This window comes from Eucalyptus grandis, chromosome 2, assembly GCF_016545825.1.
Source record: "Eucalyptus grandis isolate ANBG69807.140 chromosome 2, ASM1654582v1, whole genome shotgun sequence".
Classification (NCBI taxonomy): domain Eukaryota; kingdom Viridiplantae; phylum Streptophyta; class Magnoliopsida; order Myrtales; family Myrtaceae; genus Eucalyptus; species Eucalyptus grandis.
The window spans coordinates 5,602,298-5,630,045 of NC_052613.1; the positions used below are offsets into that span (position 1 = coordinate 5,602,298).

At 38.6% G+C, this 27,748-nt stretch overlaps 3 protein-coding genes and 1 long non-coding RNA gene across 4 annotated transcripts; all 4 read right to left on the minus strand.

Annotated features, from left to right (window-relative positions):
- Positions 1-6,179: 6,179 nt before the first annotated feature.
- On the minus strand, positions 6,180-7,578 carry LOC104419587 (flavonol synthase/flavanone 3-hydroxylase). The gene is made up of 3 exons (XM_010031298.3): positions 7,175-7,578; positions 6,741-7,062; positions 6,180-6,570 (listed from the first exon to the last, which is right to left on the minus strand). Exons 1-3 carry the CDS (start codon positions 7,531-7,533, stop codon positions 6,301-6,303), a joined length of 951 nt encoding a protein of 316 aa, XP_010029600.2. The 5' UTR covers positions 7,534-7,578; the 3' UTR covers positions 6,180-6,300.
- A 1,371-nt stretch (positions 7,579-8,949) lies between these two features.
- On the minus strand, positions 8,950-13,677 carry LOC104419579 (NAP1-related protein 1). The gene is made up of 10 exons (XM_010031287.2): positions 13,231-13,677; positions 12,597-12,719; positions 12,441-12,491; positions 12,160-12,231; positions 11,880-11,990; positions 11,733-11,794; positions 10,998-11,058; positions 10,866-10,922; positions 10,754-10,777; positions 8,950-9,418 (listed from the first exon to the last, which is right to left on the minus strand). The coding sequence occupies exons 1-10, from the start codon at positions 13,345-13,347 to the stop codon at positions 9,335-9,337; spliced, it is 762 nt and encodes a 253-aa protein (XP_010029589.1). The 5' UTR covers positions 13,348-13,677; the 3' UTR covers positions 8,950-9,334.
- Positions 13,678-17,261: 3,584 nt separating this feature from the next.
- LOC120290882 lies at positions 17,262-18,409 on the minus strand. Its single transcript, XR_005548606.1, has 3 exons — positions 18,322-18,409; positions 18,065-18,182; positions 17,262-17,407 (listed from the first exon to the last, which is right to left on the minus strand). It is a non-coding gene; the product is annotated as an uncharacterized LOC120290882 (long non-coding RNA).
- A 5,571-nt stretch (positions 18,410-23,980) lies between these two features.
- On the minus strand, positions 23,981-24,543 carry LOC104445629 (cysteine proteinase inhibitor 1). Its single transcript, XM_010059536.3, has one exon. The coding sequence runs from the start codon at positions 24,502-24,504 to the stop codon at positions 24,154-24,156; it is 351 nt and encodes a 116-aa protein (XP_010057838.2). The 5' UTR covers positions 24,505-24,543; the 3' UTR covers positions 23,981-24,153.
- Positions 24,544-27,748: the final 3,205 nt, after the last annotated feature.

Sequence of the window (27,748 nt, forward strand, 5' to 3'; positions counted from 1 at the left end):
TTGGTATCCTAAGAAGGGAGACTTTAATCTTCTTGGATATTCAGACGCAGATCTAGCCGGTTGCAGAGTTGATAGAAAGAGCACCTCAGAACTTGCCAATTGCTTGGGGAGAACAGGACAAAGTGTCTTGGTTTTCAAGGAAACAAAACACTGTGGCTCTCTCTACAACAGAAGCAGAGTATGTAGCTCTTGGAAGTTGTTGTTTGCAAATTCTGTGGATAAAACAACAGCTACAAGACTTTGGAATTGAAGACTCATGCACTAAGATTAGATGTGACAGCACCAGCGCAATCAATCTTACTAAAAATCTAATCATTCACTCAAGGGCAAAGCATATAGAGATTCGCCATCACTTCATTAGAGATCATGTACAAAATGGAGAAATCTCGATTCAATTTGTTGAGTCAAAGAGCCAACTAGCGGATATATTCACAAAGCCTTTGGAGAAGAATCAATTCGACATCATCCGTTCCAGACTCAACATTTTGAAGCTTGAGGAAATCAAAGTCTAGAGACTCTGAGACTCTCAGACTCAATCATTCACGGGTATAGACTGTAAGTTGTTTTAATGTTCAATCTCGAAAAGGTACGATCATTCGCTCAGTTATATTTGATTTATCTTTAATTTCTGAGAAAAACGGAATCTTGTCTTTTCAAAAAGATAACCTCTATTAAAAAGGCAATTATCGTTTTTAAAAAGGGACGACTGTTCACTTTCCTTTGTGTCGATTGGGTTTTTCCTTTTCTTAACCGGGTTATATACGTAAGTTGTCTTCTTCGTTTAAATCCAAAACCCTAAAAGGCATTCTCCTCCCAACTCGTTTTCGATTTCGTATTCATCTTCGAGAAAGTTGTCATATTTTCTTGGGAAAGCGAGTCAAGGAATCTTTCAACGACAAGAAACGATGTCTTCTTCTAGAAGGTCTTCAAGAATCGCAAGCGTGGGACCACAGAGAATGAGGGAGGGTCCTACCCATTTCGATCTCACCGAGGAAGAAGAGTTACCGAGACAGAATGAGCCCGATTCACTCTCGGCCTCGTCAATCTCCATTATCTACCCCACGTAGTGTGGACCAACTATCACAGGAAGAAATAATCGAGGAAGCAGACCTCGTAAGAGTCCAAAACCTCTTTTATTTATAAGCTCTATCGTGCTTTGAAAAGCATAGGAACACCGCTGAACTATGTAGATGATTTCCTTAAAGATAAAGGGTATGGAAATGAGTATGTCTTTTTTTGCGACGGATGGAGGATTTGAGAATTGCTCCCAAAGGAAAGACTCGAGGAAGCACTTGCGAACATTCCAAGTGACCCTCGTAGGGGGATTTAATCCGACCGACGGGAATGATGATGATAAACTGTTTAGAGAATTCCAACCCAGGATGAGTGTTGCTGCGAAAGTGAAGGGAAAAAGAACATAGTTGTTCAAATCAAAGGAACAGGAGGATCTGTTCTTCAAATTGTTGAAACGGGGGGTAATAAACCCCAGGAGTGTTGATTTTGATTTTTTGGATGCCATCAATGTGAACTTGAAGGAGAAGTTCAATCGCTTCAACTAGAGCAATTTTGCTCGACACCACGTACGACTATGCACGTTGATTAAAGCATATTTCTATTCGAATCTTAGCTTTTAGATGCGAATAGAATATCCTTCGGTGTTCGAGACCAAGACTATGAGGTAGATGTGGACATGTTGGCGAGACATAATTGGAGTTGAAAGAGGACGATATCAACCAATCAATGTTTCAATCGCTCGTACCACACTGGAACTTGTCAAAGACAGGAGTACATAAGGAAGAGTTACCTACTCAAGAATGAATGCCATCAACATCTTACTGCACACAATCGTGATCAACTGTCTCAGGCCAAAATCAACATCAAAGACAGACGTGTCTAACTCTGAGGCGAAATTGATGTACGCGATCAATTCAGGAAAGAAGTTCTCTCTTCCTCACACCATTCTCTTCCACATGTACAGAGCAATGGTAAAGGATAAGAGCCAGTTGCCTTACTAAGGTCTCGTGACTAAGATCTTCAGAAACTTGAACATTGAACCTCCATAGACTCTTTGTGTTCGACCATGCGACAAAATGGTGGTGGGTTTGAAAATGCTGACAAAAATGCGTCTGAAAGAGCTTGATAAGGCAATGGAAAAGTTCAAAGTGAAAACTCCAGTTAAATCTTCTGCGTCAAAAAGGAAAGGGAAGGAGCCCATGGGTGCTCCATCAAAAAAGAAAAGAACTCTAATCTTAGAGGATGAAGATGAAGAGGATGAACTCACTATCTCTGCCTTGGCATTGAAAAGACTCAGTCGGTCTGTATCCAAATCAATGGATCGACAGGAGAAAGGAAAAGAAGCAGAGGAACAAGAACAGAGAGAAGCAGAGGAGAAAGAAGAAGAGGAGAAAGAAGTTGAAGAAGAAGAAGAAGAAGTCAAAGAAAAGTCTGCAGATGAAGCTGGAGAGAAAGGCAATCAAGATTCTACTGAGCATGACCATCACTCTTCCCCAAATGAGGCCTTAGAAATAGGGGGAGATGTCGAGCAAGGAAGGACTACACCATTTCCTGATCATAGTGAAGGTGTGAGTCGCTCGCAAGCAAATCCAGAAGATATTCAGGCTTCTCAAATGCCTGAAGAAGGACATGACACCTCAACGCCAAATTTGCGCGATTACACCGAAGTTCCATCTTCTGCCTTCACTCCATCTGATAGAGCAAATGCCAGCACGCAGACGGACAATACCGCAGATTTTCGTCATATCCTTGATCTTCTTCGGCAATGGGGTCAAATATATGCTTTGGAATGTGAACTTCAAATCTTGAAGAAATCTGGACAAGCGTCTTCTGTTACCCTGTCGGATCAAATGCAAGACCTCACTCTTCAAATTCAAGCAAATGCCAAAGGAGTAGAGGTGGCACGTCTACGGGAAGACTTGAAGAGGCTGGAAGGCGTCGTATTGTCGATGGGAGATTTCCAGATTGTGCGTGTTCCCAAGCAGACTTGACTCTTTCTCACCTTTTTAATGATGACAAAAAGGGGGAGAATTGCCAGCTTTGAACTGAACTGAACTTTGATTTTGAATCTGCTTTTTATTTCAGTTTGTTTGGATATCTACTTTTGAGTATGACTTGGGTGTGGTGGACTTGGTGAATTTGACTGACTTGAGTGTGTGGATTTGAAATTGACTATTGCATTATTTATATCAAGTGTTATTGTATGGCATTACTCATGAAAGACTAACCTATTTTCTGTGGATGCAGAGTCTAATTGAGTTATTAATCTTTATGAGATATCCATACGCTTGAGTAATGTTTTGCAGGTCAAAGTTGTTCAAATCTATAGGAAAGTTTTGTCACCATAAAAAAGGGGAGATTTTTGGAGAAATCTCTCTAGAGTGTTTTGAAGTTGACAAAACGTTTCTATCGCCCAGACCGGAAGCTGTGCACCCTTGTACTTAGAGTCCAAGACTTTCAGATCACGCACTCAAAGACTCATGACTCAAGACTCAAGACTATTCTCATTGACAGTTTCTAATCCAGTGACGAAGGCGATCCAGAGTTAAAGTGTTTGATTAAGGATTTGGTCTTATTAACTGGAGAAGATCTCTTGGCTGGATTTGTTACAACGGATTAATTATTCGAAATCAAGATCATTTGAAGATCCGATGATTGACTAAATATTCTTGGAAGGTTCTATTCTTGGAAACCAAGATCCTGATTGTATGGGCGAACATGATTGATGGGCTATCGACATGTTTCTTTAATAGCTCGAATGACATTCTTAATTGATTCTGTCTAACGGGAAGATTGGAAGAATTCCTTTGGTAAGTGCCAACGAGTATAATGTCATAAAGGAGTATAAAAGAAGATGTTACAGTTATTCTAGTGTGTGCTCAATAGAGAAATTCCAGAGTCTGAAGCTCCTTAATTATTAGTCGATTCATATTGAGCGAAACTGTACACACAAAGAGAGTCTATACTTAGTGATACCTTGAGAGAGTGTGGTAGATCTTCTACACCAAGAAATCAAGGAAGAACAAGTGCTGTAATATCTCTTTGTTCATAGTGGAATCCAGCCAGTGGGCTGTCAGTGCAAAAGAGTGGACGTATGCTTGAAATAAGCCGAACCACTATAAACCTCATGTTTAATTTTCTCTTCCCTACTCTCAGTCTTACTTTGATTGTTGTTTGTTTATTGACGAAGAAACATTGTCTCATTTCTATAATCTGTCTAGTATTGTGCGATTATCATTAGAAATTACTCGTTATACCTATTCACCCCCCCTCTAGGTACTTATACTAGTCATATCAACCATGCTTTCTCAAGAGGAGTCATGCAGATAATACTCCATCTTCTTGGTGATCAAGCTTTGCCACTGGAGGAAGCCCAAGCCCCCAATAGGTCCTTACCCTTCGTCAATCATAGGCAATTTACACCAAATCAAACCGAGCCTGGCCATGGCTCACTTCTTCGCAGAGAAGTCATGGCTCCACAGCCCTGTCACATTGGTTTGGCTCAATTCCAAGCTAAGCATTGTTGTGTCTAGTCCTGAATTGGTCAAGGAAGTCCTACAAGATCATGACCAAGTATTGGCCAACAGGCACAGGATGGAGTCTCCAGTCAAGATTACTAAAGATGGCATGGGGCTTGTATGGGCCGATTATAGGCCACACTACGCGAAGCTTTAGAATAATCTGTGTCCCTGAGCTATTCTCTTGAAGACGAATTGAAGCTCTAAGGTCCATCAACAGCATTTCATCTTTGAAACGTTTAGAAATTTAATTAGTCCTAACTGACTCTTCTCTTCGCCAAACCAACTATATGAGTCTAATCTGCTCTCAATCACATCCTTACAGTCGTGCATAACTGATGATGGTTCCTGAAGAGAAAAAAAATTTGAGGAGCAAAAGATTGCAGAGTTTAACATAGGATGAGTTAGGATCATATGTCAGTAGGAGGATCATGCGGCCATTATCGAATATAACAAAAGGAGTTGGGACTTTCATTCATGTATACAATTTAAATTTGTTGAGTGCAAGGAGTCTAATAAACAGCAGCAAGGACTAATATTCTACAGTTTTGTCTTTTGGAAGATAGTAGGGTCGAATCTTCCTCTTATTTATTTGTCGTACTAATAGTTGTGAATGTAATAAATTAGGTTCTTAAGTATGTATTCTTTGCTATGATTCCATTACGTTTGGAGTCAATAACAGTATGAACGAATCGTAGTTTTCAATGCTGATTAGGCTTTCAAGACATGTCTGGGTCAAGGTTGAGTTCGGTCTGACTCCATCTTTTCATTTCGTGTTGCTGTAGAATCATGTTAGTATGTGTATTTTGGGATGTAAAAAATATGTGGGGTTTCGCAGCAATTGCAACAGCAATGGGACAAGGTATAGGAATCGGGGTATTACAAGCGTATGGAACTTTGATGTTGCTAGCAGGTTTCTTCTGTACATGAGAATTGAGCACTACAAGCCAATTCAAAGGCCTCGTTAACCTGCATGATACACAGATTATCTCTGCATGTTCAGATATATTTGCAGATAATTGTAGTTTAGAGAAAAATCTAGGAAATCTAGAAAATGGATCAATAATTTAACAAATCACACAGGCTTCGGAGAACTGTAAATTTGTAGGATTTTAAGCCCTTGACAATTGTAAGTACATCAGTAGAAGCTTTTCTAAGTCTTCATACTGCAAGGAACAGATGAGCAAAGGGAATTAGCAGAATACATTGAAGTGCCAAAGCTAACTTGCTTTTGAATTCTTAAAGGAATCATACATCTAATGCTTCTAAGAAGGTCAGACATCTTGTTTTGGTTGAAGAGCTAAATTATTGTAGCATTATTCCCACAATGTTTATGTTGGTGTCGACATTTCTCCAAATTTCCTTGTCTTGTTGCTCAAAGTCAGAAGATGGAATACTAAAACATATTCCAGTTTCTAAAGATGTGTAGTACCTACTCTTTATTTGTTAATTGCCACTGCCATTCACTGGGCACAGTGGATGAGTTCTGTACTTCTTTCAAGCTGCGTAACTTGAATTACAGATTGGGGACATTGGTCGTGGATGCACATGGTGAGGATAAAGATTGTTCCTTTATTGGAGGTTTCTGAGATAAACTTGAGAGATGAAACTGTAAGAACTGGAAATGACAGTGGACGACTAACAAAGTGAAGCAAAGAAGTATCTTGATCACAACTCTTACTTAGTTCGCACCATTTGCAAATCTTGAAAGATAGTACGCAAGAACTACTTGATTAAGACATTCCAGTTGTGAAAATTTTCATCCGTGCTAAGTTTCAATGGCATAATGAGTAATATGGATCACATCTTCTGGTCTAGAAGGCGGATGAGTCTTGTTCCTCATCCTCAGCTGCTGGTACTCCTTGTATAGGAACCCTCTGTACTTGGGTGACTCCCCGATCTCTGTAGTGAACTGTGGCAGCGGCTTCACCCATTTGTCTCCGTGCAAGTTATAGAAGAAGGCAAATGAGTAACGGCTTCTTCCTTTCGATCTCACGACTCTGTGAGTGGCACTCTTGAACTTTTTGTTGCTCAACACCTTTTCCACCAGGCAGCATCGACATGCAATACAGAGATTTAGCATCTATTGAGTGACATGATGTAAAGATGGAACAAAGAACGCAAGATGCAGGGCAAGAGCTAGGAATAGATGATCAATATGTTGATCTCAGCTGAAACAGGGGAAAAGCTTTGAATCTTTTCACTTACCTGAATGACATCAGCTATATTGACCACAATTTTGCCTTCCGCGGGAACAACGGGGATCCACTCCCCGTCCTTGCGAACTTCAAGGCCTCCGACTTCATCCTGGAACACGAAGGTGATGCAGTTCCCATCTTCATGCTCCGTGATCCCGTTTGTCTCTCTCTCTGTGGCAGGGAAATAGCGCAACGCGGCGATGAAATCCCAGCTCCGGTCATGATTGTACTCTTTTAGGAAATTTGGAGGGAGCCCCAAGCAATCATTTATGATGCTTTCCAAAAGAGAACCAATTCTAACCAAGTGTGAGAAGACTTCTTCAATCACACTCCTGTCAGAGAGTAAAGGGGCATCTTTTTTAGGAATTATCAGCATTTGACTTACGATCAGAGCAAATGAAAGGGAAAAGAACAAGGGCAGGCTCACAGTGATCTGGGCATTACCTGAGTTCAGGTGGATTTTCAGGGTAGACATTGAAGCTTGACCCTGGTGGGAACACCAGCAAGTACTCATTCTTGTCGGGCGAGTGATCGGGTTGCTTGCTGTAGCCTGCAGGAAGCGGAGCGCCTGATCCTGGACTTGACTTGAGCTTCTCTTCAGGTGGGTATTGAAAGAATGTCTTGGAGAGTTGGAGGGCTGTATTCATCATATCAGTGGGCATGCCATGGTTCATGATTTGGAAGAAGCCATAGTCGGAGCAAGCTTTGGCTATGGTCTCTATTGCCTTCCTTCTCCCATGCTCATCGCCTTCCTCGTTGAAAAAAGGAGAGAGATCAACTGTTGGGATGCTTGAGGAGGCCATTGCAAGTTCTTGTCTCTCGGCCTCTGCTTCTTGTGGTTGCTCGAGTGCTTGTCCTAAACCACCACTGCTTTCTATAAAAAGTCCGCATACTCGTATTTTGTCTCGCTATTGATTTTCCTCAAGTTTTAAAATGTCATACTTTATTCTAATTAACGAAGATTACCGTAGGAGTTGGAGCACGTCATTTTTATCTGGTCACGAGGAAAGCTTTGGCAACATCAATGAGCCGGGGAAATCACATACTTTTTTGTCTGATCCGACTGTTATTTTAATGGGTGATGACGTACTTTTGTGTAAAAATATGAAAGTCATGAAAATGAAGTGTCTTTCAGCAGATTTCCCCCAAGGTAACATCTAAAATGTGCTAAACAATCACCGGCCAAGAGATGTTGCATCAGTCCAAGCCCATTGTGCATTTTTTAACTCGTTAATTATTTCAAAAGAGTCAATAGACCAGCGTATCGCATGCTTTGATTAAATAATCTTGCATTGGGCTATGTGTCTATGACAGCTTCGCACAAGAAGCCAGCAGACTGCATGATGCCGAGTTGAAATTTGGGTCGATGTGTCAGAACTGGCCGACGAAAAATCAAGTGGGGTGTATTTACCCGACCACGTTGAATTCATCCTCAGAACCAGAAAAATGTTCGATACGCCAGACCTAGCTGACGGAAACCAACTGGAGTGTATTTGCCCAACCACGCTGAGCTCATCCTCAGAACCAGTAAATTTCATGATGAGAGCGATAGAAAATCTGGCCTAGTTCCATTAACAGCTTCCTTTCAATCATATTCTATCTTCACACCATTCATCATACAGCTAAGGGCTCAATCCCTTCTGTCCACGACGATCAAGAAACATGCATCGGTCATTAGTAATAACACAAAGCGAGTCAATGAAAGCAAAGTTCACTACAGGTCGCGACTTGACCACGCAACCGCCTCTTGCCTGACCTTGGGCAAAATATGTCATACGAACTGCTAAGTAATACAGATGAAGAAAAAAGGCAACACATTCTTGAGTTATCTGTAACTAAGCTAGCTGTTTTGTACTCCTACTTACATATGTACAAGAGCACAAGAATGTTGGTTCGCTACCAGGCATAAACATTATCATCTAACTTCAAAGAGCACTCCACGAGTCTTTCGACGGTTCTGTCATCTTTTCCTTGCTGTTTCACAAAGACGTACATCCATGTCAAAAAGTCCATACTATTTGACAGAACATGAATATTGTACCCACTAAAAGGGCACTCCTACCATCTTTTCCTTGCTATTTCACAATTACGTACATCCATGTCGAAACGTCTATACGATTTGACAGAACATGAATATTATACCTACTAAATGAAAACACTAGACTTGTGTCCAACAACAAATCATCCATCATGCATCAGAATTTTTTCAGAGACAGATATTGAACCAAATATTCTGCGCATATAATGTTTGGCTGTCAGAACATCTTTACATTCATCTCAGAATCTCTCGCTCCTCCCTAGTATAGTCAAATATAGTTGCCGACATAACATCATCACCTCCACGATGATGGTTCAGGGACTTAATAGTGCTAGCCTATCAAAGAAAAGGTCGAAAAACCAAAGGGTTGAAAGAGAACCACAAAGTCTCAACTAAGAATACCAGTAGACTCTTGTGCATAACAGATATTGGAGCACAATAGCGTGCCCTAACATTAAAGAGATGCATGTATTTTTCTTCTTCCCTGTCAAATTCAGCATGATTTTAAGACCCCTCTATACATATCTGGACACTAGTATTCAAGAAGTACAGGCCCTCAGAAGAGTTCACTGGCCATCTTCCTCATCACTGTCTTCTTCGTCATTGTCGTCATCATCTTCCTCATCATCATCTGAGCCATCATCTTTTCCCTGTTAGCAACAAGAAGTCAGGATGTACAAGAAACTACATGATGAAGTCCAAAATTCACCAGACTAGTTGCACCATTTGAATCTCTCATTCTGGTCAATTCTAAACTGAAAAATCCAACTTTTTTTGCATGGCAGGACAGAAGAGAACTAAATGATAAAACAAAATAAAAACGCACTATTTTGTTACCTGCTCATCAAAGAAAAGAATTAAGGAACGAAGAGAATACACCTATCCTGTAAAGTAACCTATATGCTCCTCAAAAAGATTGACAGGAGCATGCAAGAAAGGAGCAATTTTGCATTTGCACAGACATGAAATAAGAAACTTAGCTGAGACAAGTCTACTACATTAATAAGCTTTTTGAGACCATGAGTGATTTCTGCAGCAGCAGATCATAAACTATCAGCGGCCACAAAGGATCACCCTAGAAGGTAAGTCCTGATTATCTTGGCAGGCAAAAAATTTCTCTCCAGGAAATGTTTCTGGAAATGTTCTAATGGAGATCACCTTAAATTTCCAAGTAAAAAGCAAGAAAAATATTCATTATAACTTCTTAAACACAGGCAATTTGAGGAAAATTCCAAATTACAAAACTCTCCATTGACAGTTTAGTAGAGTTTTCTACTTAATAACTGCTCTTGTATGTAATTTTTGAGTTATATAGAGCAATCAGGTGAATATAAGCAGGCAGGCAGGCAGGCATCAATTCTAAGATCATAAAAACAAGGTCCAGTACCCTATGACAGACTCTTCTGGCTCCAGTCCCAAAAGCCTTGACATTTAATAATTGACACCCAATTTGACATAACAAAAACAGCCATAGATTGGGTGCAAAATAATAACAGAAAATAGCCACAGAACTCTAGAAAAAAATGGAGTAAATCTAATCGTACAAACTGATGCTATTTAAATGCAATAAGAGCCCAAACCATCAACAGTTAGTATTAACTGTCCGACTGATCCTAAAGATCAGTTATTTGCTTGTATAGGTACGCACGAGAGAGTTATGGACAGGGCAGTGCATCAATTTCAACATTCCAGAAGCCATGAAGGACAAAGAAGAGCAGAATATAACAAGATCAAAGGATGATCAAAGGATGATTCAGTCAACACCAAAAGATTTCTAATCCATCTAATTGCAAACATTAGAAATCACAAAGGCAAAGCATGAACTGCCATAAAAGCCATTTGAGGCCTAAAAAGAAGGTAAAAATGAGGGACGCAAGGAAATTTGCTTAAGTCCCAAAAAGGAGCTCGTGTGTACATGTCTTGCTCTCCTAGCAAAGACCAAATGTATAAGTCACACATCTGATATAAGTGGAAAAACCATTTACCTCTTCATCATCTTCATCAGCATCCTGAGACAAGATAATCATCAACAATTTAGTATAACTATAAAACCTTCGCAGCATAACTAATAAGAGGGAGCAAGGGTTAAGGGGTTACATTGTTAAAATAAGTAAGAGGATTCGCCCACAAATCCTCCTTAATAATGTCTGCAATCTGCAATATTCAAATTATTATTTTCAGCAAAATTGACTCTTGTCAGCAAATAAGAAAAAGAAAAAAGAAACCAACCTCATCATGGATTTCATCGATAACTTCTTTATGCTGATCATCACTGAACCAATGGAAGAAGCTGATCCCATAACAAAGAAGTGGGTGGTGAGTCAATGCATGAATAGAAAGTCCAACAAATATAAAAACAGCCTACACAGATGCTGAGAAAATTAGTCAATTTAGATGAGCCTTCCTTAGGTAGAAGGTATTGAAAAAAAAAAAAAAAACAAAAAAGACACCGATAAACGCTTTTTCCAAGTGTGACATCAGAACAGTACAAGAAATACCACATCCTCAGCCTGTTTGAAGCAAAAGAAGCATTACAAGATGATACACAGGAAGATGATTTAAACTTTTTCCTGCTTCATATCAATTCAGAACAGTGGTTTCTTTTGGTAAAGGATTTTGGATCTCACAATTTCAAAAAGCAAACTGCTGAAGGACATGAACTAGAATAAAACCACAAAGATGGGAGCAAAAACCAATCAGGCACTGTTGTGATGGATTAACTTATAGTTTGAATGATGATTCCTTTAAAAGTCCACGCGAACACTCAATAAAAACTGAAAAATAGATCCCTGAAAAGAAAAACAAAAGAAAGTAAAGAAAGACAGAGGTTCAAATGCATGATACTGTCTCAAGAAAAAAACAACCATAATCTTGAAAGAAAACATTTCTGACCATTAAAATCTGATCTAAAGGCAGATCAATTTCACTATGTTATAGAGCCTGTGGGTTGAGAAAGATACTGACCTTTCATCTGACAAAGGTCTTTTGTTCCCTTTCTTCTCACGTGCGACTCCATTTGGCAACCCCTTCACATTACAAAGAGGTGGCCACATACCATTTAGATAGTAAGCTCGGCAATAAACCTGGACCTACAAAAGCATATAAACTTACCATGCCTTCTTTCCACTTAATTGACGTGGCAGTTATTTTAGTTCCTTCGTCGAGAAAAGTGTAAGTCTTTGTAAGCTTCGAATCTTCAAAGAAAGGATTTGGCCGGAAGTTCTAAATAGAAATGAAGCAATAAGTACAGAATCTGCAAATTTAATGTCTAAACAAAAAAGATAAACTGCATTAATTCCATATAGACGAATGTATCTTTAAGGAAAAAAGGACAACAAAGTTTAAAAATCTCTTACGAGCCAAGATTGGTGAAGAAAAGAAACAAACTCACAAAGGTGATGGAATATCCCGATTTAACATCCTTCGAATCCTCCACTTCCAGGGAATCGAGGTACTTAAATATCTATCAGAGAGGGGGGAAAAACATCACTCAAACTATGCAAAACAGAGTAATTTTCCAAGCAAATAGTAAGTAGAAAGTTCAGAATATAAACATAATTGTCGAGTGGTTGGTCGACTTTGCTAGAACCTGAAAGAGTCAGTGAGGTCGACTATAACAGAAATGAGCTCACTGATAGTTTTCTCCAACTGACATAAGAATAGAAGACAAACCTTTTGATCCTCATCCGTCAAAAGTTCACCAAGCATAGGATGACTAAGGAACTACACAAATGATAACAGCTCGATTAGAAAAATGAAAATTGTTGAATTGTAGCGGCCAAGGTCAGTCCAATCAAAGACTAAAGAGACGAGAGCCCAATTACTGACAGCTGTCAGCCAGAAATCAGGGATCGACTGTATGATCTCATTGCGCTTATCATATACTGGCTTGCGTATCTCGTTATACTTCTGGTCTATCTCCAAAACTTTGTCACTGGCCTCCTCATTGATCTATCAACACAACCCAAAACCAAACAGATCAATTAACATGATAATACGCAACCAAGCATTGCACTTTACGCAACAAATTCTAGCGCTCCAATGACAATGTAGATACAGAGAATGGTCACTACAATGTTCTTCATTACAACTGACTGCATTGTAGCAATTAAAATCTACTCTCAAAGTTTCCAAAAGCTGGATTCTCTTCATCACCATTGCAGCAAGTTTCTATCAAGAGGGCAGCAAAAGCTTCCATAATTTTCAAGAAACCCAACGAGCCATTCCCTCATGACCCCAATCAACAACACAAAACGAAACCAAGACAGCGAAACCAAAAAAAGAAAAAAAACGACAACTCTTTGCGCTGAGACATTGCCCGAAAAGAAAAAGAAATTCAAGAACTCAACCAGGGCAATTCCCAAACTCCATCATCTTGACCGTCAACAATCCACACGCAAAAGCAGTGAGAAATTTACATGTTTGGCCAAATGGGTACCCAAGAAAAGCCATGACCACGCACCTTCTCGAGCTCATCCTGGATTTCTTGGAGCTTCTCGATGGAAACAACGAGCTCCCCATCGATCTGCTCCGAATTCTCGTCGTCCCCTCTGACCTTCTTCCCCTTGTCCCCCACCATCGCTCGCGTCCCGCCTCCTCCGCTGCTCGCGAGAGGCCAAATCTCCGCACTAAAACCCTACACGCCCGAGAGAGAGAGGAGAGGGGAGAGAGAAACAGAGGAGGGCGCTAGGGTTTTGGGGGGTTTTATTAACAGTGCGCGGGGCGGGGGGTGGAGGAGGCGTTGTTGTTGCTGTTTTCGTCGGGCAAGAAACGGTGCGCAGTTGCCGAGTTGAACTCGGCCGAGGCAACCGAAAACGGAATCTCGGAAGTCGAACCAGACAACCCAAGAATCCGAATGTCGGGCGCGTCGGTGAGTTCACGAAACCTCGTACCGAGCGGATCTCTGAGCTTCAACCGGCCGGCTCGGTCGTGGCCATGGTGGTTAATAACCTATTGTTGGATTATTATAGGATATAAGTTACGAAAAAATTCCAAACTTTATTAATTCTAGCTCAATTACCTCAAATTTTTTTTGAGATAGAAGACCCTAAACTTATATTCATGTGATACATTTACTCCAAATTTATACAACGAAATATATTTGTCCCAAACTTATTTCCAAAAATCCAAAATTTTTGTTGTGACAACAAAAAACCTAAAACTTATATCTATATGTTATATTTGTCCCAAAAAATTGATGTCACATAAAAAAATATGGATTTTTTGATGTCACAAAAAGTGGAGTAAATATAGCAAAAGTTTGGGGTTTTTGATATCACATAAATAAATTTGGGAGAAATATGTCATAGTAGACAAAGTTTTGAGTTTTTGGTGTCAAAAAAATAATTTTAGATAAACATATCGCTCTAGAAAAAATTTGAGATTTTTAGTGATTTTTTCTATTATTATTATTATTATTATTAGTCCGAGATTTTCAATCATATGAAGCAAGATTTAGTTATTGTTAAAATTCAAAAAAGCAGTGGTGTTATAAGTCCGAGAAAATTTCAACAAAATAAAAAGTCCGTGAAAAATAATCAACTCAACAAAAATGGGGTCGACTATGACAATCTAATGACATTCAAGATCACACAAATATCAATCCCTCTCATTCCGAGATAAGAATTCAACAATCACTTGGCCAAAATCATTCATAATCAAACAAAACACCAATTTTCAGCTTAATATTGCCTTACACAATAGCATAAACTCTATAGGCTGAATCTGAAATTTGTTTGTACTTAGCGTTCTTAGACCCACATGTTTCATCATAGCGTTACAAAACAAATCAAAGAATGCGTGAGAAGGTAATATGCGTAATTTGCCATTTACAAGTTCGTTTTCTTACCCTTTTTTCCTTTGAAAATTAATTGTTTGTTTTCGTGGGTTATATTTCTGACCCGCATGTTTCACTGTAACATTACGAAAAAATCAAAGACAAGTTGCATTTACAAGTTCGTTTTTCTACCTTTTTTCTTTGGAAATTGATCGTTTGTTTTCTTAGGCTATATTCCGGAGCACCAAGATGAAGAAAATGAAGGAAAAGACCCAAAACTTTTAAATTTTTTCCTCATATTTAATCTTACGAAGAATTTAAATTTTTCATAATTTTCTACACGAGTTTTCATTGCCCCTGTTTCCCAAACTTAGCCTTAATTCAAGTGGAGAAATGGACATGAGGAAAAGGAAATTTGAGGGCTGATGAGAGCAGAATGGGCCAGGGAACATGGACCTGGCTCAAACGAAAATCACCTGCATACTTTGGATCATATTGCATTATCTTGATAGATGGGCCTACATGTCTTGTTTCGCTTTTGCTTGACAATTTGGCTCTTTGTTTCTATTATTCTTAATAAAAGCAATTAACAGGCTCCTCATTTGGATTTGCAAAAAAAGAGACTATTCAAGGAGTGTTGTGTTAATCCGTGCTTGGAACCTATTTACTGTTTATTAATATAGATATGTTGTTTTTACGATAGTAATTGAGATCCTCCCCATTTATTGTAAAGAAGAAAATTGATTTATGGTGAAATTAAGAAGTTCAATTGGTGGGGATTATCTCATAAAAAAAGGGCAAAAGGACAGCCAGTACTTTAGTGGTGATTACTCCGCAAACCAAGTCCCAATGTGGCAAAAGCTAAAATTTTCATAGCCCCAGAACAATATAAACTGTCATTGTGTGAGTTTATATTGTCCTGTGGGCTGTTGGAGTGTAACTACATCTAATAGCGTACAAAAACTAGTTATTTGTGTGCATGTGCTAATGCACATGCCAAACCCAAAGAACAACTTCGCCATACAAAAACTGCTTACCCAGTCATAATTCTTGGTAAGAAAGTCAGCTACAGTAGATTTATGCCTCGTCAAAAGTTCCTGGAACCAAATGTAGATAGTGTCAGGTATAACCAATGCATGTATACTTGTCAAACATGATTCACCAAAAATAATTTGTTCTTTTCCTGTTTGGTAAGTTGCAAAAACAGATTAGCATCTTCATCAACTATGTATAATGATAATTTAGTTAACAGACCCACGGCAAAGAAGAGCCAGAACCATAGGACTCGACAAGTAATATTTTGGGCAGGTGGTGGAGTCCAAAGGCTGTGGCATGGAACCTTCCATGGACTAATCATGTAAATTGAAAGCCTATGTGCAGAGCATGTCACAGAACCAGGGCAATGTCTAGGCTACCAAAAGTTAGGAACAAAAACCAAAAAACTTAACTTTCATTTCTCTCATTGTTCAGAAGGGGAGAATCCCCTGCTCAGAAAACCAATCTTACCCACTGAACCAGTCTAGGCTACATATATGACCTCTACTGAAAACAAATATATGGTCAGACTGTGAAGTGAGAATCTATTTTCAGAGGAAAGTCGTTTCTAGTTTAATAGAAGACCAATTGTTCCCTTGATAGAAGAACTGCAGCATGAAGGAGAACTGAAATGCCACTAAAAGAAGTAACCCATTATTACAAGAACCAGATAACCAAGACGGTCAAAGATTTCAGATAAGTCACATTCCCATTCCACACCATGGTCAAAAGCCATAAACAACAGAGCAATTCCTATGTCCAATTAAACTCTCTCTAATGAAAGGCCAAGGTTTGCTAATTGGTGAGAATGCGGGAGTTAATGTCTGCAAGAAAGTGTTTTTTGTATTTCTGACCTTAAAATGTTGCAGCGGCATCTGCAGCAATGTCGAAATTTGGGAGTTGAATGTAATCGAAACTTCTTCATGTGCTGTGATTCCAACACATGCCTACAAATTGAGTAAATAACATCAGATCATTACCAAAACTGTGCAAAGCAAACTGCATATCAAAATTTAAGTTGACATCTAATAATATCTCAAACTTCATTTCCCTAAAGTTCCCTGATGCCACAAATTGATGAATCATGAATTTTTTGTGGCATCCAAGTGTCCTGACAAACTGGGCAAAAAGTCTCATGCTTGATACACTGATACAGTACTTACATTTCATTTTCACATGAACTTCTTCAGTACAAATACTTATTCTTAGTCGTAATTTATACAGTGATATAGTAGATAGTAATGATGTTGAAGGGTCCTGAAAAGCCAAGATGTCAATATGTACGTTAATACACATATACATACAAAAACATATATGGTAGTTTATAATGCAAAGGTTTCCATGGAAATACAGAAATATTTATATAACGTTGTATACTTGTTAAAATGATAATACTAGCAAACAGTATCATATGCCCGAGTAGACATATTCTGACATGCTCAATCTTAAAAGCACAAGTCCTGCAGTGTTACTTTGAAAGATATATCAGCACAACTTTTCCCCTGGTGTTGACTTTTAGTTGACTATGTATATAACTATGCCGTTATCTGAATTAGAAGAAACAACACAACGGTATAGTAGTAACAAAAGTAAGAATATAAAGTAGCTCAATAAGCCAACATGCAAAAAAAGTGGTCATTAAACTTATTAAGAAAATAAGCAGAGAGAGAGAGAGAGAGAGAGAGAGAGAGAGAGAGAGAGAGAAAAACAGAGAGAGAGGAAGAAGATGAATAGTCCTGGTTTATAATCTCACTTTGCAACAACCTGATGCCGTATGCACTCCCTCAGCATTGCCCCATAGTGTAAAGCCATCTCCGTGTTCTCATAACTACAAGAGACAACATAAGCCAAGTTATAAGATGCAAATGAGTACAGCATCTAATTGAGGTGACCAAAAACAACAAAATCACAACGTACAATCATCCAAACATATTAATGCTGGCAATTTCCTCAGCTGAGTGGAACAAAAGATATGCCCCATCCATTGAGAAAGCACAGGAAGTACCAACTAGTACAATTTAGCAAGAAAACTGAAACCAGCTTCAAAATATATAATTTACCAAAAATTGATTGAAGAAATTAGAAGACCAATCCTCTGTATCTAACAGATAATTTTTCTTAAGCTTTTATCCAGTTTGTGTTTCTCCAATGGTTAAACAAGGCAGCGGAGGCGATTGATGAACAATAACCCCAGTGGTAAAGTGGACTCGGCCAACCAGGCCAATCTGAATGTCATTCCTCCAATTGTTGTTGCACTAAAGATGCTAGTAAACAAAAGAAATAGCAGCAAAAGAAAGCAGTAACTTCAAAATAGAATTTCATTATTTGAAGTGCTTAAGAAATCAACAAATCTTCGACCTTTATTTGAAAGAAATGGCATTTTTTGAGATAGGGCAGAGATCAAAATTAAGCAGGACCTTCTATAAAGTCTTGACACAAAGTTATAAGCTCTGATTCCCACCATAAAGTTTAAACGGCCACTTACCCTGCCATCAAAATATCCATCAGATCGAGATTTGATTCAAGGTAATCTGAAGCAATCAATCGCGAATGAACTTGTTGCCTCTGTAAGTTTGCAACAACTTGAGTGGCATCTTACGAGCCTGAAGAAAAAGGTAGATGCTTATCAATACAACACACAAACAGGACCCCAAGACTTTCTTACTAATCACTTAAGGAGTACAAAAGAATTCTCTCACGTAACCCAGCCAATTGAAAGGGGGGACTCCCAGATAAGCTAACCTCTAAGTTCAATTTCGGAAGACAAATTATCAGAAGTCTCAGAGTGTTCTCTCTGAAAAATTCCTGAGTCAACTGTGCACAAGCTTCTGCTACCGGTTCCGGCTTCACTACTCCCCATAGAGAATTGACTTCATCTCCTTATATTTTTAAACAAATCTGCCATCTGCATGAGGACAAAGAACAGCAAGATCAACGTCATTTCGGCCGACAACAAAGCTTATTGCACAACTCTGGCTTATATGATCAAATGCTAGATCAATATGCTAAGCTACCAGAGAATTACAAACGGCAAGCTTCAAAAGAGCCTAGCTTGATATCTAAGAACTATTTTCCATCCTAAAAGCCCACATGCTAATCAAATTTCAGCGGCGCCAACATAACCAAGAAATGACGAGATTCTTCAGCCAATCCGTGAGGAATTCAAGGACCCTTAAACAGTTGAATACTTAACGAAACAGTATCAGCTAAGAAGCGCCAAACTTTAGAGGAAAACCGAAGTGAACTCCTACTCCGAAGATACTGCAGAAATTTTCGCAATTTTCAACTCAACTTATTCCTCCATTGGAAAACCAACCACCAGCCGAAACAGAAACCAATTCCAGCTCCTTCCCACTCGCGGCCCAATTCAACCGTTGAATCCAAAAAGAAAAAACTCCATACAGAGAAACACAAAAGGATAATCGAAACCACGAAAAACCGAAAAATCGGAGGCACCTTCTCCTCGCGCTTGCTCTCGCGCGCATCGCCGCTGCGATCGACGTAGACGAGGAGATCGCGCGTCTGGCGGACCACGTCCACCGGGGTCCGCGGCTTCGACTTGAACAGCCCCTTCATCGGTGGCCGCCACAAACCCGCCGCGGCTCTCCGTCAACGCCCTCCGGCTCGGCTCCGCTCGGCTCGGCACGGCTCGATCGGGACGTGGGCACCGCCGGATCACCGACGCTCGCTCCTCCCGCGCAATCCTCCATGGAGATTACTTACAGCTCCGCCTCCTCCTCCGCCGCCGCCGCCGCCGCCGCCGCCAATCCCTCTCCTCCCCTAGGGTTTCCCGGCCGAGCTCCTGGATTTGGCGAAGAACAGATCGGGCATGACGAGATAGGATTTTTGCAGAGCTGGGAGAGAGAAAGAAGAGAGAGAGAGAGAGAGAGAACGTGATCTTCTGATTTTCATGCAGTTCCCTTTTATTTCTTTAATTTATTTGTTTCATTCCTTTTCTTCTTCTTTTTTCCCTATTTTTCGTTTTTAAATTTTTTATTTTATTGGGAGTTTTTTTAGGACGTGGCTATGGGGCGTCAGATCGCGACCCGGCGAGAGATCCGACGGTCGTCAGGTCGCGATTTGGTGGCCGCGGATGCACGGTAGCTGATCGGGCGGGGACCAACGGATCTCGAACCTCCATTCGGGGTCGTTAACACGTGTCCTCTCTCCCTCTCCCTTATATCTTCTTTGTTAATTTAGTTCTAGTTGTTTATGCGTTTTATATTAAAGGAATTTCCTACCTTAGTACATTAGTATACGAATACGTATGAAATCGGAATACGCGAGTCAACGTGTACTCGAGATATAGTAAAAGATAAACAAAATGTAATGAGTTGAAATATAACGCCGTGTTTTTGTCTTAGTTATCCAAATGAGTTCGTGATGTTAATGTTATATCGATAATATAATTTTATGATGTAAAACACTAGTGTGAAGTTTTGTTTGCTTGGACGCTTGCCTATCATCTTTGATTTGAAATCTAAACAACTTGTTTTGCCTTTTTTTTAAAAGAAAAATGACTCAAATGATAATTAAACTTTGATTTAATGTGCAATGTTATTCTTGAATTTCTAATTTGCTTGATGTGCTCTCTAATTGTTGACAAATATTCAATCTAGTTCATAGACAAGAGGAAATCGATTCTTGGGCAGTCCAATTCTCACTCAGGAATCGAGAATTCAGCAACAGGGGCTGGTTCTTAGTTTCTAGGATCAAGAACCAAATTGGTGCCTCTTAAAACCGGCAGTATGTTTGTTGTTGTTGTTGATTTGTCGTTATATTCTCTCATTAAATCACATTTTACCTCTTAACAAATGGAAGATCCACCAATTATTTTTTTTTCTTTTAGGGGCTTAAGTGTAAAGTCACGTATAGTTGAGAAGTAAAGTGCAAAAGTGTTTCCTTTTACTTGTATCTATAAGCATCCCGTGTTTTTCTACTAGATAGCTAGTTTGAGGAAAGTATTTTTTTTCCCTAATCTTTCTTGAAAGTTTAGTTTTCCTTCCAAGCATAAACTTCACATTAGTTTTTATAGTTTCTTAAGAAATTAAAAAGAAAAAACCAGTTTGGTCTAGGTGATATGGGTACGCGGTTCCACTTATATGGACCAAAAATCACTAGTTCCAATTTTTTGGAACCAGGAACTAGAATAATGCTTTTGAGAATCGCTTGGAACCTACCAATTCGGTCCAATCTAAGTGGTTCCTTTTGCTCACCATTAATTTAAGTTAATGGAGTTCACTATGTGGATTCAAATTCTTTAAGTTCGAATAGTGAATCACAGATAGATTGTCCTCCTACAGTAAATCTCAAATTAGGAAAAAGATGACCACGTGGAATACTTGGAGTCCTTAATTTTTTTTTTTTGCCATTTTCTAATAAAGCATGCTGACTTATCATTTTTAAAAATCCAACTCGATACATAATAATTCACGTAATCAAATAACGTTTTATTTGTTTTTTGAGTAAATGAAATGATTATATTGAATATTTACCAATAATTTCAGGATCGTATTGAACAAAATGAATCTAACAAAGACATTGCATGTTGGAGTAAAGTTCATATATCACATTACACAAAATAAAATAAAAAAGTTCAGGGACGATTTGTGTTATTATTTCCTTTTGTATGGCATAGTGCGCGTTAACAAAGACTGCATTGCAATATTGTGCTGATATTTATTACCCTACATTCACTAAGAATGATTTTCTAAATTGGACATTTTCTTTAAGCGACATCATATATTTCCACGCAACACAACGATTGATCGCAAAAGCATGCACATCGCTTCTCTCTTGACCTATTCGAGTTATTTATCAAGGCAAAAACAACCATTTGAACTGATCTATATATATATTACCCACTTTCCTTCCCAAAACAAAATAAGAAATAAATAAATAAATAAAATTGCACTTGTAAGGGTCCATTATACATATGTGTAGTTGCTATGGAATGCATATTTACTAACTTAGAACGAGTCGGAAGTTAAAACCTTAATCTTTTTTCGCCTAATAGTCTAAATTTTTGGGTGTTACAAACTTACAATTGGCTTCATTTTTAAGACATATACCTGAAGGATTTTTATTTGTATACACGATTTCTGTGGAATTGAATCATTGGCGGTGTCCTGGATGTATGTCAAGTATATTTCGAACTTTATTTTATAAAGTAGAATTGAATATTTCGGATCCAAATGCTCATAAATCATATACAAAAGACAGTATAAATGAAAATCTCATATCCATTACACGGTCCATAAATGTTCATGCCTCAACAGAAATGACCTTTGGAGGAACCAGAGTCGGCGACTTTTCAATTAATAGACACACCAGAAGTTAATTTGCTCCCATCCCTTTCTATAAATAAAAAATAAAAAATAAAAAATAAAAAATCTTTTAACAGCATATCCAACTTTAAGTCAACTTTTGCATTTATATCCAATCGACCCTCGGGCTCAGCTTCTTTCCAACTCCACTCTCACATGCCTCCATTTCTCATTTAATGCATTGCCTGCCCCACAATCTAGGGCTTCATGTGCTGGAATCATCTTTTAGAACAAAAATACCAAGAACTTCAAAAGTCATTTGTGAGGAGGAGGATTGATTCCCTTGAAAACCTCTAACTTTAATTTCAATTTTGTCCCAAATTTTTTCTTTTTGTCTGAAAATATCCCCAAGTTTATTGTAGTCCTAAATTTGCCTAAGCATCCAAAAGTCGTCACTGTTTCTATAAAATTATTAACATCAAGAGATCGTTTGTTGTTCTATATGAATGCGATGGTGTCGATGAAGACACATTTGTGACAATGGACCTCTAGTTGACCTTGATGTTGATAATTTAAAGAAATTAGTAACGATCTTTGGATGCATTGGCACATTTGGGTCTAGAGTAAAAGTTGAGTTCTTTTTCAAAGATAATTTTTTTTTTTTTAAGATAGAATTGAACCTAAAGTTGGGAGTTTTTTTAGGGAGTTAAGCCAGAGTAAGGATAACAATACTCAGAATTTTTGCTAACACTTAGTATACCTGGTGATTTAGTAATTGGATGTTCAGGTAAGAGAAAAACCTATATATAAATAGTCGATATCCAATATAACTTGGTTTTGTCCAGTCATTAATAACTTTATTATTTTTAAAATATCTTGTCAAATCGTTTAAGCTCCATTTGTTTCACGACAATTAAAGAATTTGGGAAACATTTTTTAAAAAAAAATGATTGGTTGTCCACGTCGGCAAGAAGCAATTTTTCGTCAATAGAGAGAAACATTCCTGCGGTTGAAATAGCCGGTCCGCTTGGTTCTTGAGTTGAACAAATCCCAATTGCACACCTTCGAGCAAAGGTAGTCAAATCCAATTTTATAACGGACCATAGTTTTGTTCTTTCAGCCCCGGTTGTTCATACAATTATGCAAATAATTACTTCCCATGGATCCAATATTTCATTTGATATGTTTTGTGTAGCACCTTGCTTTGCCAGCCCACAGGAAATTGCGGATGGTATTTGAACGAGGCATTCAATCTACGCAAATTGAATTCAAAGCCCTAAACAAACCATAAGGAAATAGATACATGCGCAATTCTATGTACTGTTTAGCACTACACTCCAATTCATCTTATCCGAACCCATCTAGATAATACGGTGGTCAATAGTGAGTAATAGTGGAAATAATTGAGATTGAGTTGGCTTGTCAATATACGAGTTGGAAATGATAAGATAGGATACGATAAGATATGATCCTTGATTTTTTATTTTTTTTTAAATCCTCATAGCTGGTAGCCATTGCTGGCAACAACCACCTTTATGGTGGTTGTGTCTCCACGATGACCACCACGACGGTGGTGGTTGCCATTGCTGCGGTGGTCCTTCATAACCGTTGCGATGGAGGAAAAGGAAATACGGGAAGCGGGTTTGGAGGGGGAGAGGAGGAGACACATTTTGCCATACGCCGCGCCGACCGCAATCCCGACATCCATCATGGGCGGTCGTGCACATTCAGGCCGTAGATCCGAGGCGGAAGAGAGAGGAATCGCCGGAGAGATGTGATAACCGAGCAGTCGTCGCCTAAGAGTGGTGATCATGGCGCTGCGATCGACGACGTGATCGCCATGGTACTGCTGAGTTGCAGAACAACGAAGAGTTTCCATTCTTATATTTCACCCGAAGTCATCTGAGTTTTCATCAAGAACTTACCTTCGGCAGATTGTAATTCGTCCGAAATATCCCTTAAATCTGCTTGCCCCACCGTCAAAGATCAAAATTTGAATAATTTCTAAGCACTCCTCCAAGGAAAAGACAAAAGCTATATGCAGATCTCTCATCTCAGCTCACCTAATCCGATCCATCTTCACGAAATTCTTGCATGTTGCATCACGCAAGACCAGACCCAGAAAAGCAAAAGCAGAACAAGAAAGGGAAAGATAAAACATATGATCAGTCAAGTTGCACCAGACGTTTCAAACAAAACCGGGCCATCAGATCAGATTACAACCTCCATCCTAAGAAATGAAAACCAGATCTTGTTTTATTCTCAATATCACTATAAACTATTCACGAACGCGACCTCAGGCGTTGCCCTAAACGGGCTTGAACGACGTGAGACTCCTGAAATGCTCCCACGGCTTGTCCCAAACGACGGCCTCGAAGTTCTTCGTGTCGGCCCCGTCCTTGGCTGCAACGACGAGCTTGTAGTTCGTCCCCGCCACGACCTGCGTCTCGCCCTTCACCACCTTCTCCAGCACCAGCCCCGTCTTGGCCTCGTCATTGTGCGTCTTGATGGCGAACTTGGCTATCTCCTGGACGTACGGGTCGTTTAGGTTCTTTATCGGCTCCCACCCCCGACCAGCGGCTCCGTCGCGGGTGGCCCCGGCAGCCAAGACTTGAAGGAGGAGGAGGACGGCGGCGGCGGCGACGATGAGGAGTCTCATTTTCGAAGGTTTTCGGCTTCGGTTTTTGGTTTTGGTAACTGTTTTCCTTGTAGTGGGGTTTGAGATAGAATGCTTATCTCGATGGTTTCTATGGGTGGTGACTTGTGGGTACATACATTTATAGGTCTTGGAATTGCGGGAGTCACGGATGTCGCGTGGTTTGGGAAAAAAAGAAATTTATGGAAAGGTAATTTTTCATGGATTATGAAATTAATGACTTGCGATTTAATGGAAGCTAAATTAAGGATGTAATAAGTTATGTAGGAGTATCGGATTCCATTAAATACAAGCAAAGGGACGTTTCGGACACAACATGATTTTAAAGCTAAATTAAGGATGTAATAAGTTATGTAGGAGTATTAGATTCCACTAAATACAAGCAAAGGGACGTTTCGGACACAACATAATTTAAAGATAATTTGTATTTTGAAATGTAGTTTCCTAATTTAAGTTGATTTTTAGTTTGATTATTTCCTAGTTAAACTTTTTCTTTTAATTTGATGTTCCCAATTGATTTAGGCTCTGTTTGGCAATATTTTTGTTCTTTTGTTTTTCTATTCTTTTATTCCTTGAAATAGAAAAATAATGAAATCCATTTAGTAATATTAACTACTTTTTCTATTTTCCAAAATAGAAAAATGGCCGAGAAATATATTTGAAATAGAAACAAAAAATAGAAAAAAGTAATTTCTTGTTTCTATGAATAATTTATAGAATTAAGTTATTTTTTTTCATTTCTTTTTTCTTTTCTTCTTCCTCATGGCCCGCTGCCCCCTCTTGTCCGGCCTTCATCGGCCACTAGTGATCAGTGGTGGCGATCGCCAGGGCGGCAAGGAATAAAAAGAAAAAAATCTTAAAAAATTACTAAAAATTAAAAGAAATTATACGTTACAAAAAAAAATTGTGGATCATACCAAACATATTCATGTTCTTTTTTTCATTCTAAGAATAAATTTTTATATAATTATCAAACGCATTCTTTTACTCATAAATTATTCCGGAGAATGGAAATTGAAAAAGATTATTTATGAAAAGAAATTATTCTTAGAAACAAAAGTATTACCAAACAAATTGTGTCTTACTCCCTCAATAAATAAGAAGTGCATTCTAAGTCGTATGCATGCAAGGTTTGGAGTTCATAATACACGGATTTCTTTTAAGTGAGTGATTCATTTGGTTCTTTATCCAAATCATTAGTGGTGAAACTTAAAGTTATTTATTGTTGTATGGTGGAATATTCCTTTATGCCTTGATGGTCAACTTTTTTTTTATCTTAAAGTTCTTTTTCCACAAACACATCAAATATATGCATTCCATCAAATTCGTTTAGCAATTTTAGCCTAACACGCCACTCATCAAGATGGTATAAGAGTTTCTAGGTTGAGTTAGTCTAGTGAATTATTCCATTCTGCTTCGTACTTCCTTCTAAAAAAAAATGGGAAAAATTATCCAAAAGTTCTAAACCTATTGTACTTTGCTAATTGAGTCATAAATCATTCAAACTTTACCAATTGAGTGCTAAACATTTCAATATTTTGTCAATTGAGTCAATTTGGCCAATTTTGATTAGAATTCGTAATGTGGATCCCGATTATTTTATGTGGTATGATCGGCGCTGACATAAATAAAATTAATTTTTAAAATTTTAAAATTTTAAATATCTTTTTATATTTAAATTTCTTTTTTTCTTTTTTTTTTCCTAGCCTTCAGCGATTGACGAGGGTTGGCCTTGTAGGCCTTAGGTGAGGTCACCCTCACTAGGATTTGGTGAGGGGCGACCTCACAAGTTACAGTGAGGCTTGCCCTCGCCCTCCTCGTCATGGCCTTTGGTCGGTTGTAGGAGGCTAGGTGACCAGCCAAAGGAAAAAGGGGAAAGAAATTAAAAATATATATAATTTTTTAAAATATATAAAAATATATCAAAAGATAAATAAAATTTGTCAACGTCAGCAAATTTTGGCTAAAATTAGTTGGATGAACTCAATTGACAAAAATGAAAATGTTTAGACTTAATTGTTAAAGTTGGAAAGGTTTATGATTGAATTGATAAAAGCGTAACGGGTTTCGGACTTTTCGACCAATTTTCCTTAAAAAAGTGAATAATCTAGTTATTAGAGGCTTGACTGTAGAACAAACCCACAATGAAAGGTGTGACCTTGCTATAGAGAATCTACAATGATAGATCATAAGTTGTTAACCTCTTGGAGAACCAAGTGAGACAGGGAAAATCATGGTGACCATCAATTCACATCCACCACACTATTTGACACCTAAATTTTGGTGTCCCACTTAATTCGCTGCATAGAAATTTGGGACTTGCCCTGGGCCCTAGCAAAAATATAAGCTCATTGCATATAGTCACTAGGAGTGCGTTTCAATTAATTGCATTTAATCGGACCGACAGTGGAAAATTTCGAGCTTAATTGAATAGACTGAGTTCGCAAAGAGGGGAAGAATTCCACCAAGCTTTGGTGGGGGTGCTGGCCGAACTTCAGGGGGGCTTTATTAAGCTTAATTGAATATAATTCAGCCCATTTGAATTAATCAAGAAGTAGACGCTAGGTTTTAGAGTCCATGAATCAGGAAAAAGGCCTTTATTAAGTCCGTGATTAGACTTAGGTTAACACTATATATATATATCAAATTATGCCTAACAAATTAGTAGTCGGGATTTCACATTTCAGAGAACGCCTTTAGAGAGACATAAAAGAGAGAGAGAGATAGAGTCGTTCGCCTTCCTTGTTGCAATTAAAGAGGACTTGGTCAAATTGGTCTATCTCCTCTGCAGGGACACCACTTTCCTAAAGCAGGGAGAGGAAAAGAGAGAAAGTTGACTTTTTTTCTTTTAGTTATTTCCGACATGTTTGAGTACTATTGCTTGTAGCTCTTTGTCGTCGGTTCACCTTGCTTGTTGCTGCTGGTTTGTTCGCTGTGCCGCCATCGTATCATTTTCCATCAACACTTGACACCAGCCACACACCCCGAATTTTCGAGAATCCGAAGATCCGATCGTTCATACAATCAAATCTTTCTTTGAATAGTGAGGTTTCCTCAAATGGAGTTAATTACAATTTATTTCTTCTAGAGTTACAAGCTTGAAGATAGCTGTTAATTTTCTTTTAACTTCAATTTTAGTCGAAGTAATATCATGATCTTCTTACCCAAATTCCATAAATACGTGAACAATAATTTCTTCTTACTTGATTGTATGAGCTACTTCTTTTAGCAATTCATGAGTCTATCC